At 32.5% G+C, this 12,926-nt stretch overlaps 1 protein-coding gene across 8 annotated transcripts in view; it reads right to left on the reverse strand.

Moving 5' to 3' along the window:
- The window catches only part of UBR2 (ubiquitin protein ligase E3 component n-recognin 2), a 117,608-nt gene that overhangs the window by 80,487 nt on the left and 24,195 nt on the right, over nt 1–12,926 (reverse strand). For all 8 annotated transcript variants that reach the window (XR_012062138.1, XR_012062140.1, XR_012062139.1 and 5 more), the window contains exons 4-7: nt 11,726–11,839; nt 5,136–5,266; nt 3,046–3,184; nt 2,397–2,459 (exon numbers count right to left, since the gene is read on the reverse strand). Coding sequence is in view for 5 of the 8 variants with exons in the window: in XM_031688558.2 (XP_031544418.1) it covers nt 2,397–2,459; nt 3,046–3,184; nt 5,136–5,266; nt 11,726–11,839 (447 nt within the window). In the remaining 3 variants the exon portion in view is untranslated. The remainder of the gene's footprint in view (nt 1–2,396; nt 2,460–3,045; nt 3,185–5,135; nt 5,267–11,725; nt 11,840–12,926) is intronic.

Genomic DNA, 12,926 nt, shown 5'->3' on the forward strand with positions numbered 1-12,926 from the left:
TGGGTATGAAATCTCTCTGCCATTTTTCTGATTACTAGTGAGTTGGAGTCTCTTTTCATATATATTTAACCACTGAGATTTTCTCTGTTGTGATTGTCTTTTCATATTCTATGTCTATTTTTCTGTTTTGTTGTCTGTTCCCTACTTGATAATCGATGAATGCTGTTTACCATAAATATTAAATGTCTATCCTCTGTGTTAGAAATAACTTTTCTAAATCTACCATTTGCCTGTTGACTTTGTTTATGTACTATTTTGCTATGTAAACTTTTTATGTAGCCAAAAAATAAGTTTTCTTCCTAATTTCTGGGGTTCTAGTCTTAATTAAGAAGCTCTCCTCCTCTCTTTGAATATATTTGTAGTTTCTGAGATTTTCCTTATACTAGTATCTATTTCTGGACTTTCTATTCTACATTATGAATATAGTTTATCTATGTAGACACTACCAGAGATTACAAATACTATTATTTTAAGACCAAACTGAAACAATACTATGAAGCAACAAATGTAAAGGCAAAAAAATGCCCTTTCCTTTACTGAGATTCATCTATTATAAACATTTTATCCCAACTGCCTTATCGTTTGCACGTTATCTTTCTTTCTCCATACACAAATACATGCACATGTATTGTAAAAAATAAAGAAAAGAACCACTGATGGTAAGTTATATGCATCATGCATCACATCCCCTTATTCTTAAATACTTCAATATATATTTCCTAAGAATGGGAATGCCCTTTTGCACAACCACTGTATGGTTTTTGATGCATTATTATATAATTTCTGATGTATTATTAAGTTGAACATGTCTAGATATCAAAAAGAAATTCTTAAATAAGATATAAAATCATAAAAAATACATTTTGCTACATTAAAATTTAAAGATTTTGCTCAATGAGAGTTACCACAAATAAGCTTAAAATAAGTCTTATATTAGGAGACTATATTTGCAACAAAAGATCAGGATTCAGATTATGCAAAGAAAACCTAAAATGAGTAAGAAAAAGACAAATAACCCAATAGAAAAAAATGGGTAAAGGGTATGAACAAGAAATTCACAGAAAACTTAAATGCAATACAAAAACATGATATAAGATACTCAGTAATTAAGGTAATGCATGTTTAACTGATGAGATGCCATTCATATATATCAAGTTGGCAAAAATTTTTAAATTTGACAATATATAGTTATGACAAAGTGGTGGAGATATGGGAACTCTCACATACCTGCTGGTCAGAATGTAAACTGGTATCACCATTTTGGAGATTGACTTGGCAAAATCTAGTATAGCTGAAAATGTTCATACTCTAATAACTCAGAAATTCCATTTCTTGGTATATACCCTAGAGAAACTTTTGCATTCATGCCACAAGAGGACAAAAGAATGTGCAAAAGCAGGACTGATAGTCATAGAAAAAAACTAGAAATATCCTAATTATCCATCAACATGAGAATGGAAAAAATATGGTATAGTTATCAATGGTATACTTTACAGATATACATATCAACATAGATAAATCTAGAAACAACACTGAAAAAGCAAGTTGCAATACAACACATTCAGTATGAATCTTTTTATATATTTAAAGACCTTCAAATCAATACATAGAATATTGACAGATATTTAATAGATGACATAAAAAGGCATGCATGAAAATGAAAAATGAATTAATGAAAGTAGTTATCTCTTGGGAAGGAGGAAGGGGAAAGGGATTCAGAAAGGATAATACGGGGGTCACTATACTATTATAATTATTTAAAATTAAGTATGAAGAAAATAAGGTATAATGTGGCACACAGGCGTTCATTGTGTTCTCTCTATTTTTACATGCATATTTAAAAGATTTCACAATGTATAAAATCACTTTTAAAAGGACACTTACATAAAATTCAGTTACATGGAATAGTTAAAAATAATAAATTCTAACCTTTAAAAATAAATCTAAATGTGGGGAATAGTCTTCTTTCAGATAAATTATACACTAAATGCCATTAGGATATACAGCATACCTTGCTGTAAAGGTACCAAGAAACAACTTGCCTTGAATTCTAATCTTGGTGCTAAAGGCCAGTTTAATTCCTAAAAAGTAACGTGAAACCCTATCAAAAACAAAACATAAAGCAAAAAATTTTCTAAGACGTCTCTGATGGAGAAATAGGAAGACAGAAAGTATATTTATATCTCATCTAAACATTCATTTTCTATATCAATCTTACATAGCTTAAGAAAAACAAGATAAATAAACAATGCTAAAGAAACGTGCTTTAAATATGATTTTTAGCTGATGCTGGCTTTATATTCAGGAAGGCAGAAAAATGTGTTCATAAACATCAAAATGTGACTAGTTTTAAAGTAATAAAAAATAATAGTGTAGACATGCTTTAAATTACTTACCACAATTACTGACTTTGCTTGTTCACAATACTGAAAGTCTCCATATCGAACAGACCTACGTCCCTATAAAGACATCTGAAATTAGCTTGTAAAAGTATTATATTCAATATTAATAAGTTTTCAATCAGTAAACAAATATATCTGAGCACATAACAACTCTGGTCAATTTTTAATATTCATAATGTTCATTCTATTCACTGATTAAAAAGTAAATTAAAGTATTTTCCTTCTAAGTTATCCTAACATTTTTCAAGCCATTAATAAACACATTTCCTTGAATAACACAACGTTTATTCTTGTAGGCTGCTATCATTTCTATTTTCAAAACCGAATTTTTTTTTTTAATGGAGGTACTAGGGATTGAACCCAGGACCTCAAATATGCTAAGCATGTGCTCTACTGATATCCACTCTTCAAAACTGAATTATTTCTAATCACTGGGTAGGATGAGGGCAACTGTATCTACATTTTCTCCTGAACTTTCTGACAACAGCTTAGAGTTATGCCCAATGTATATGTGGGCCAATATTCATTTGAAGTTAAAAAAAAAAACATATATATATACACCTCTAACTTAATTTTCTAGGTTAATTGGTCTGTATTAACAGTTTAATTTATTATGTGACATCAGTATAATGACATTACTTACATCTCTATCTACTGTAGTTGCAAAGCCAATGGCTTCTTTTTGTGTACAGTTAACAGCTTTCTGAAGAGTATAAATAACTTGTTCATAGGTATGCACCTCATCATTAAACAGCATGCAATAGTAAGTGTCACTCTTCTCTCTGTGGGATAAAACATTAATTATGTATTATCTATTTACATATTATCTTGCTCCAGGCTGATTTATTAAAAGCACACTTTGTTTTAGGGAACATGCTAGGTACTGGGCACGTATGTATAACGAAGTCATCCCTAGTCCCCTTGCTCTATGACACTACTACATCATGTGTTGTAGATACTGGACATATAATTCCATGTGAACTGGCTTTTATCAAGAAGAGTAGAATGCTAGAGTGGGATAAAATCAGTCTGGCAGTTCAGAGAACTTCCAGAGAAGTAACTTGAGATCCAAAGTCAGAATTAGCTATTGGTGGTGCTCAACCGGGGGCAATTCCTCTCTACCCTCCATACATGACCATTTGGCAAAGTCTGGAGACATTTTTGGTTGTCATGACTCGGGTGGGAGTGCCACTGTCACCTAGTGGGTAAGGGACAATAATGGTGCTAAAAATTCTACAATCTACTGGTCAGCACCCTTAATGTCTGCCCCAAAGCCAATAGTTCCAAGACTGAGAGATGCTAGGCTAGAAGAAAGTGAAAGCAAAGGCCCTGAGGTAGCAAAGGTAAACACTGGGGGGCTGGAGCATAGGGAGGAAAGAAGATAGTGTGGAGAGAGGCAGAAATCTTAAAGACTCTGTAATGGATTTTGATTTTGCCATCTTAAGGGCAATTAAAGATTTGACACAATGAAATAGGAGCTATGGTCAGATCTGCCTTAAAGTTCACTTTGACTCAGTGTGAGAATGAACCATGAGGGACAAAAGTAGATACAGCAGCCCAGTTAGGGAGGCCACGCTGTTCAAGGATGAAATTCATGTAATTTGGACTAGGACTAGTAATGGGAGATGAAGAGAAACAGAACAATCTGACAGAGGGAGAACCAGCTGAAACTGAAATCTAAGTAGATAAAGGCAATTCAGGTTTTTGGGTGGATGAAATATCATTTACCAAGGTAGAAAAACATAACAAGAGACGCAAGTTAGATTCTTCTCTCTTCTGTGCTGGTGGTCCCAAATTTACAATGGAACAAAAATAAAAACAAATTCTCTTCTCTAAGGACTTCTATTCTCTAAGGTCTAAATTTAAATCTTAGATTTAGATCTTAGTTGGTTCCCAACTTGAAATACATGAAGATAAAGTCATGAGGTATCGAAGTCATTTTCAACATTTCCAAAAAGGAATAACAACACCTCATTTTTTAAAAAAAACGTAACCCATGACCTAATTATTTTGAATACTGTTGAGAAAGCAAAAAACAAACACCACCAATGTCCTTTGATCCTCACTTGTATTCAACCTTATCTATGAATACAATTCCAACAAGTTTGGTTAGAATTCAAAGTAAAACAGAAGGTTCTTTGAGGCAAGCACATTCATGCAGAAAAGCCCTTAACCTTAATACAGCTATGGTAGAATCCAGCTCTCTGGTCACAAATTTGCAACCTCCTCAATAGTCTAAGTACCAATGGTAACAATGTTAGATGTACACTAAAAGAAGCCCAAAGTGTAGAATAAATTTTGCAAAAATTTAGAATCAAAATGGCTAAAATTTAACTTGTACATTTAATCAAACCAGAAAACCTCCTTATACCAAAGAGCTCATTCCCTAATCAAATCTAATGAAACAAAAAGAACTGAAGAGTTAATTTATCAATTTTATCACACAAAGAAGAGAAAATGTGCCTATGCTTGAACAACCAGTGCTAGAGCCTTGATATTGCTTAAATATGGCTATATGTCAACTAACTCAACAGGGAAAAACTGCTGCCAATTAAGTGGTCCACACATATTTAAAAACTATAAATTCAAGGTTATTGTTTTGCTGAAAATGAATTATTAAAAAAGATTATGTTCTTTCCAATTGTATTAAAGTTAATTTGAGAAATCAGAATCAAAATGGTTAAACTGAGTATGCACAGATACAAATACAAAGAATAAATGAGTTGCACTTACACCATCTCTAAATCTGGTGGCAATTCACTTTCTTTTTCCCAGGTTAGTATCTCTACAGCATACCGAAACATAATAGCAAAAATGTTATAAGCTCTTGCTATCACATCTTCTGATAAATGCACAAGAGGATCCTGAAAGAAAGAACAGGGGAGAAAAATGCAACCATGTTAAATGCACGTATTCTTTTGTAACATTCTGCCTCCACCCCTCAAAATACTACTGTAAAAAGCTGGCTGATCTAACTTAAGCTTCTCTTCAATGTTACATCTCACCAAATCAAGCTTCCTAAAGCATTTTGTTCCAAATAATCCCAATGACTGAACTGACTGAACCAAAATATTCTATGGCACTCCAATGCCTAATGAAGAAATCTAAAATTTTAGAATGGCATTCCAGGATCTTTAAAACGCAACATCAAACCATGTTTACAGTTTCATATCCCTCTAACTCCCGATTTCCAGAATAAACAAAGGAATGTTAGCTAAGGGCAGACAAGCAACATTTAGTTTTACAGGTATAAAGGAGAGCCTGAATTTGAGGGTTCTAAAGGGGAGAAGTCATCCTTGATGTTGTTAAGAATCACTCACTTTTAGCAGGACAAGCTGTGTATGCACATAACAGGGAACTCTGCACATTAGACTTAACAGCGAATGAGTCACTAAATTTCAAGGTTAATGTAAAAAAGTATTACTATAAACATACACTAAGGATATCATGGTATCTGTCAGTCAAAGTTGGCAAAAATTTACACAATCTTTAATCTTAATGCTTTGTCTTCAATCTAAACACATTATTTAGCTTAATGGCTAAATAGTGTTATATTCATCTCTCAATAAGAAAATCAATATAGTCCAACAACATGGAATGGGAACCAGTATATCCTTGCCAATATACGTAAAAATAAAGAAAATATTTGTACATCCTCACCAAAGATCAGCTTAGTGGAACTAATATAAAACAAATGGAGAAGGAGAATAACAAGAATGAAGGAAAATGGACAAAAATTCCTAAAGGAGACAAATCTAGGGCTTAAAGAATATAAGGAAAAGTAAAGTAAGAAAAAGATTTTTCGAAGTCTTACAGCCCCTTTTACCTACAACTCTTTTCAAGACTGCTTTGTATGTCCCATTAAACATTTTTTTCATCCTGCTAGCAAGGTTTGCTACTATTTCTTGGAGACTTTAGAAGTTTACACAGTAAAACCACCTGTTACAAAAAAGGTACTAGAACTGGTACCTTCTGGGGATTCATAAAAGAGTGGCTATTAATCATAATATGAACCTCACATTGTACCAAAATAGAAAGTAGAACCAAAACTCAGTTTGCTTGGTGATATTATCTCATTATATAGTCATGCTACTTCTTATAATTATACCCATAATACAAGATATTTAAAGGATTAAAGAATTATGATAAACAGGGTTTATAAGGATTAAATGGTCCTGGGACAGAAAAAATGGCCAACTCTTGAGAATCCAAGCCAGTAGTGTTCAAATTCTGTTCCACAAAATCCCAGGGCCTGGTAAAAATGTTTCCTATTTGAAAAACACATCAGTTAAAAAATATGATTATCTGTATTTTAAAAATGGTAATATAAAGTACACTCTAAAATGTGTTATATTACATACTGGGGATCACCAACTGGTAATTTTGTTGCTACATTAACCCAGTTTGGGGCAGGCCTAGGAATATAGATTTTTCTGGCATCTTTATATACACATTAACTTCTTGAAAATAGTTACTGATTAAGAAATATTCCAATGAAGAGATGCTAAGCTGTGCAAGTCTACTCACATGCACAATGGAAAATTAAACCCTAGAAAAGACTTCTGCTCAAAGTGCTCTTACCACAGCATGAATCAGAATAAGTAAATAAATGTCCATCTTATCCTATGTTGTATTATCTATTATGACTAATAATTATTCTTTGATGACATTTATGCCAGAGAATGCAAGCCTTTGTCAGTGAATCAACTCTGATTTACTTTTCTTTCAAACTAGGATGGCCAGTATGCTGTTAAAAAGGTTACCAGTGGTTATCTTAGAAGACTGTGGGAATTATGGAGAAGTTTAATCTTTTATGTGATACATTTCTATAATGTTTGAATTTTTAAAATGTAAAGATGTATTATAAAATAAAGAATTTAACCATTATCATATACAAATAAGGTATGAATGAGTTTCCTCCATACTGCCCAACTAAAACTAGAAATAAACTACAAACCAAACCAAACTAAGTCAGTCATGAATTTGACTTATAACAAATAAATAATATATATTTCAACCTATAAAAAAATTAATTCATTAATAATACTGTTTTATTATTGGGATTTCTTTTTTCCCCATTTTTAAATTTTATATATTAAAAACACCTTTATTGTGGTATAATTCCTGTACAGTTAACTACACATATTTCAGATGTACAATTTGATGAATTCTGATAGATGTATACACCTATGAAACCACCACCACAATCAAGATAGCTAACATTTCCATCACTCCCCAAGAGGTGCAAATTTCAAACTTAGTATTGGGATTTCTTAATTAGAACGCTATTGAAAATAACAATTCCATTGTTAAAAATACGTTTTTAAAAACCAGTATAATGTACTGTCAAGAGTTGTCTATACTAAGTTTAAAGCCCAGCTCCAGGACTTTCTGTGTGAGACACTTTGGGCAAGTTTCTTAATCTCTCTAAAACTCAAGCTTTTGCAGCTATAAAATATTGGTAACAGTGGTATTTACCTTATAGAGCTGTTCTAAGAATTAAATGAGATAAACCAAGTATAGTACTTAGCCTGATATTTAGCTGTGAATAACCACTGATCTACATTCAAAAGGGATTGAAAAGCAGCATTCTAAGTGAAAATTCCAGATAAAAAATTTTTCAGTGAAGTTGTTAATTCAGTTAACATTTGTTATTGAATAAAATTTCATTCCAAAAAGGATTTACAGCAACTCAAGAATACATTCAGTGTAATAAAACAGTATTTTAAAAAATGGATGTACAAAGGAGGTAAAATGAAAATAAAGGCAGGAAAATAAAATGAAATCAAAATAACATCTATTTATAAATACAGATCATATAATTTCTTATACAGCTACTACAGACAAGCTGTTTTCCAGAGGCCCCCAACCAAAGGAAACATAATCAGTTTTCAGATTCACACCAAGAGAAGTAAAACATTTCCTAATGCAGAGATCTAAGAGAACTTTTTTTACAGTTTTTATGAAGATCAACAAAGGAAACACTATACATAGTATGTGGTGGTTCTCAACTATGAGAGGTACCATCCCACCAGCCTCCCTACACACCCCCATGCTCAAGGACCCATATGGAAATCTGGTTGGCATTTATTATCGTCACAGTGATGCAAGATGCTATTGCCACTTAATGAGTGGGAATCAGGTATAATAAACACAATTCTGACAGTGTATACCTGGGGTCAGCAAATTTTCTGTAAAGAGTCAGAAGGTAAACATTTTCGTTTTGCAGGTTATAAGGTCTCTGTCATAGCTAATCAATGTTGCTGTTTTAGTAGAAAAGCAGCTATCGACAATACATAGACAATTAAGCATGGCTGTGTTGCAATAAAATTTTATTTATAGACAATGAAATTTGAATTTCACATAATCTTCACATGCCACAAATTATTATTCCATTGATTTTTCCGACTATTTAAAAATATAAAAACCATTCTTGGCTTACGGTGGTGCCAGAGTTTGCTGCTCCCTGGCCTATACAACAAAGAAATATCCCATCACAAATGTCAAGAGTTAAAAAGACTTGTGGAACTTCTAAACATCCCAACAAAAGTATATAACCAAATTTTTCCAACTTTTTCTTAAGATGAGGGCTGAATGTATAACAAAAAATTATATTCAATAAAAATTCTATGACAGACTAAAAAAGTACATTACAAATATTATATAGCTTTCTTACATTTCAAGCACAAAACATAGAAAACCTAGTTAATACATAAATTTAGAAGTGGGGACCAGGTATGCTAAACATAATGCTAACTTTTTAATATCTTATAGTCTTATTTTTGAAGACGTCACTTCTCTTAACTGAATTCTTAAATAGGAATTAAATGGCAGAGTCTGGAAGTTTTATTCTCTGTCAGGTTGCTAGGTATATATTCTCCAGGCAGGACCATATAATTTCAGACAGGTAATTCTGCTGGAATCTTAAAATTCAGGAAATTAACCGAAGTCTTCACTATTTGACAGCTACTTCACCAATGTATGAGGATAAAACCAACAGAGTAACTGCAGGCAGTTTCATAATTTTTCTTGGAAAACTATTTTGTCTACTCTAGAATAAGGATAAAAGATAACATAAGTCCTAGTTTTTCTTTTTAAATAATTTATGGAAGTGAAATATAATTTAACCTGTGAAAATAATTTATTCACGAACATAAAATAAATGATTTTAAAGCAAACAATCTGCTGGCACATTTATAATGCTGAGCCATGACTAGCTCTATCTAGTTCCAAAACTATCACTTCAAGTAAAACCTCTTACCCCTCTTACCCATTAAGCAGTTTTCCTCCATCCTTCCCATTTGGAGCCCGTGGCAATACCAGTCTGTGTTCCGTGTCTACAGATTTATCTATTCTGGATATTTCATATAACTGAAATCATATAATATGTGACCCTTTGTGTCTGGCTTCTTTCATTTAGCATGATGTTTTGAAAGTTCATCCACCTTACAGCATGTTATCAGTACTTTATTCCTTTTTGCAGCTGAGTAATATTATACTATAATGTATATACCACAATTTGTTTATCCACTCATACACTGATAAAGACATTTTGGCTGTTTCCACCTTTTGGTTATTGTGAATAATGTTGCTACTAACATGTGTGTGCATGTACTTATTTATTTATGTTTAAAATTTTTTAATGCTTTTTTTTTTAATGGGGGGAGGTAATTAGGTTTGTTTATTTAATGCAGGTACTGGGGATTGAACCTAGGACCTCATGCATGCTAGACATGCACTCCACCACGAAGCTAAGCCCTACCCCTTTGAATGTACTTAGTCAAATACTTGTTTTCAATTCTTTGGGGTATATACTTAGAAATGAGATTACAGGTTTATATGGCAATGCTTAACACTTGAGGAACATTTTCCCAGTGCTAAATCATTCTGCATTCCCACTAGCAATGTACAGGGTTCCAATTTCTCTACATCTTCCTCAGCACCTACTTGCCACTTTTTTGATTATAGCCATCCCAGTGGGTGTGAAGTGATATCTCACTGTAGTTTTGATTTACGTTTCCCCAATGACTAATGAGCATGTTTTCATGTGTTTGTTGGTCATCTGTATTATACCTTTGGAGAAATGTCTATTCAAGTCTTTGCTCATTTTCAACTGCATTGTCTTTTTGTTGTTGTGTTGTAGGATATATATTCTGGATGCTAGACACTTATTAGATAAGATTTGCAAGAATTTTCTCCCATAGTCTGTAAGTTTTATACTAGCTTTCAATTTTTTAAAAAAGCAAAACCCTTTTTTCCAAAATACATCTTTGTCTTGTTTGTATTTTTATATATAGAATGCCAATCCAATATATAAGAGATAAAACTGGAGTTGCTCCAGTTGAAGTGGAGAAATCTGAAACACTAACCACTTGGCATTTCTCTGCAGCAAATCCTAGAATACTTGCACAAAACAAATGAAACACAAATACATATGTTTTCTCTAGCACTGAATCATTTTGCACAAATTTTCTTCTGTCCAAAACACAGTGGAACACAGTCTAAAAGACACTGTCCTACATGAGAAAGGATTTGGTCACTCTGTTAAAATATCTGAGGCCTGAAGATATGTGCACCACGAAGGACTACTAATGTCCACTTGTCCCACATCTGTATCAGACCTACTAACAGTGCAGAAGTACTTCAAATGTGCCCATTTCTCTGCCATTCAAAATTAAAATCTGAAATAAGGATCTTAAACATAAAATTGTCACAAACAACAGAGTTTCAAGTATTTATTTACAGCGAGCCCACTGAATCATTACAAATATCATTTAGAGAAAAATAATGAAGGATAAACAACAATTTTAGAAAGCACATATTTACAGCTGGAATGAGTAAAATTTGTCCTGAGCTATCCCCTTGGTCCTATTACATGTCCGGTGACTGCTTTATCAGGAGATGATGATTAGCGCTGGCTGTCATGTATGGCTATAGAAAAGAAAGGTATCTGGCCTACAAAGTCTTAGTTACAACACAAATAAACAAAAACCAACTAAGTTAACTGGTATACATGTATAAGAAAAATAATCCCTTTAATAATAAATGAGGACTTAAAAAAACTTGATATATGCTTAAAATAAAACAAATGAAAAGATCTGAATTAAATTAAATTTCTAGAATTTCAAGTGTGTACTACTAGTGATAATATGGCATCCACAAAATGCAAAAACTTTTGAAGTATACTTGGTCACTGCTAATAGTGAGAGGACTATTTTACTTATCCATTTATATATTATAATCTAATTTCTATGTCTGAAATATTTCAAACTTGTACTTAAAACAGTATTTCCTTAAAAACAACTTTGTGAAAATGTTTTTACCTCTTCTTCCTCAATTTCAGAGGTGTTAAGTTCATGTTTTTGACAGTAAGGACCCTCTTTCCAAGCTTCAGTATCACCACAGTCACAGAAACCTCCACCTCCTGATGTTGTCATCTTGAAAAAAAATTGTAAAGTATCTTGTCAATAACTATTTACTTAGCGCTATCAGATTATAAATTTAAGACTATCAAGTGCTAAGGAAATAACATTACTAAAGTGTTTAATCTTTTTGGAGGGATAAAATTAAATAAAATGCCAAACCTCTCAATGTTTTAAAGCTTACTTTAAATAAGCCTATAGGTTAATTTAAGCAATTTCAAAATAATATAAGCTACTTTGTAATGTCTACTAAGCTACAGCTACTTTAAAGAGGTAAAATATGCCCACTTACATGACTCCCTTAATTAGGAAAATCTGAGGGTGTTCCTGTGAGGTTTTGGCTAAACTGGCATAATGCTGGTATCTATGCTACCAGGTTATAGTGCTATAATATAATAAAACAGATTCCTATAGCTGCATCTTCCACAAGAGTCTAGTAAGAGTACTTCATTTGCATTAGAGAAAGTGACCAATAAAAACTACAGAAATTGTTTATTTTTCTTTTCTAGCACTCTCTAAGTAGCATTCTTTGAAAAGGAAGGAAGCTCAGGAAATACAAATGTGGACTGCCTGGTCATAAAACCTTTACCACCTGTGGAGTTCAAGAATTATTCATGTTTCCTTAAGATACAGCAATAATTCAAGGAATCTGGCAAGACAAACCTACTATTTAATAATTTGTAGACTAAAAATTCTGCTTTTCAAAAAATACTATGAGAGAGTTTATGAATGCAAATTTTAGAAAGAGCCTTTTATATTTTGCCCAAAGAAAGTATCTCTGTGTTACATATCACAAGGTAATTAATGTAAACCCATGAATGATGATTATTTAGGGACTGCAAAGATATATGTTAAGAAACATGGGCAAGCAGCCATATGGAAAATGATACCTTCACCTTACAGCTTTTATGTGTGTCCTGATTACCAAAGATAGGTAGAACAGCTTAAAGGAAACTAGGATTCTCCTACTAATTTATGAAAATAAAAAGAACATGCAAAAATATGTATTTAATTTTGCAGTTGCTTTAGGTCACTGTTATCAATACTTGAGTAGCGTGAATAAAAACAAACAGGAGGAAAAGTCCAACAGGGCTCCTGAATT

This window comes from Vicugna pacos, chromosome 20 (assembly GCF_048564905.1).
Source record: "Vicugna pacos chromosome 20, VicPac4, whole genome shotgun sequence".
NCBI lineage: Eukaryota > Metazoa > Chordata > Mammalia > Artiodactyla > Camelidae > Vicugna > Vicugna pacos.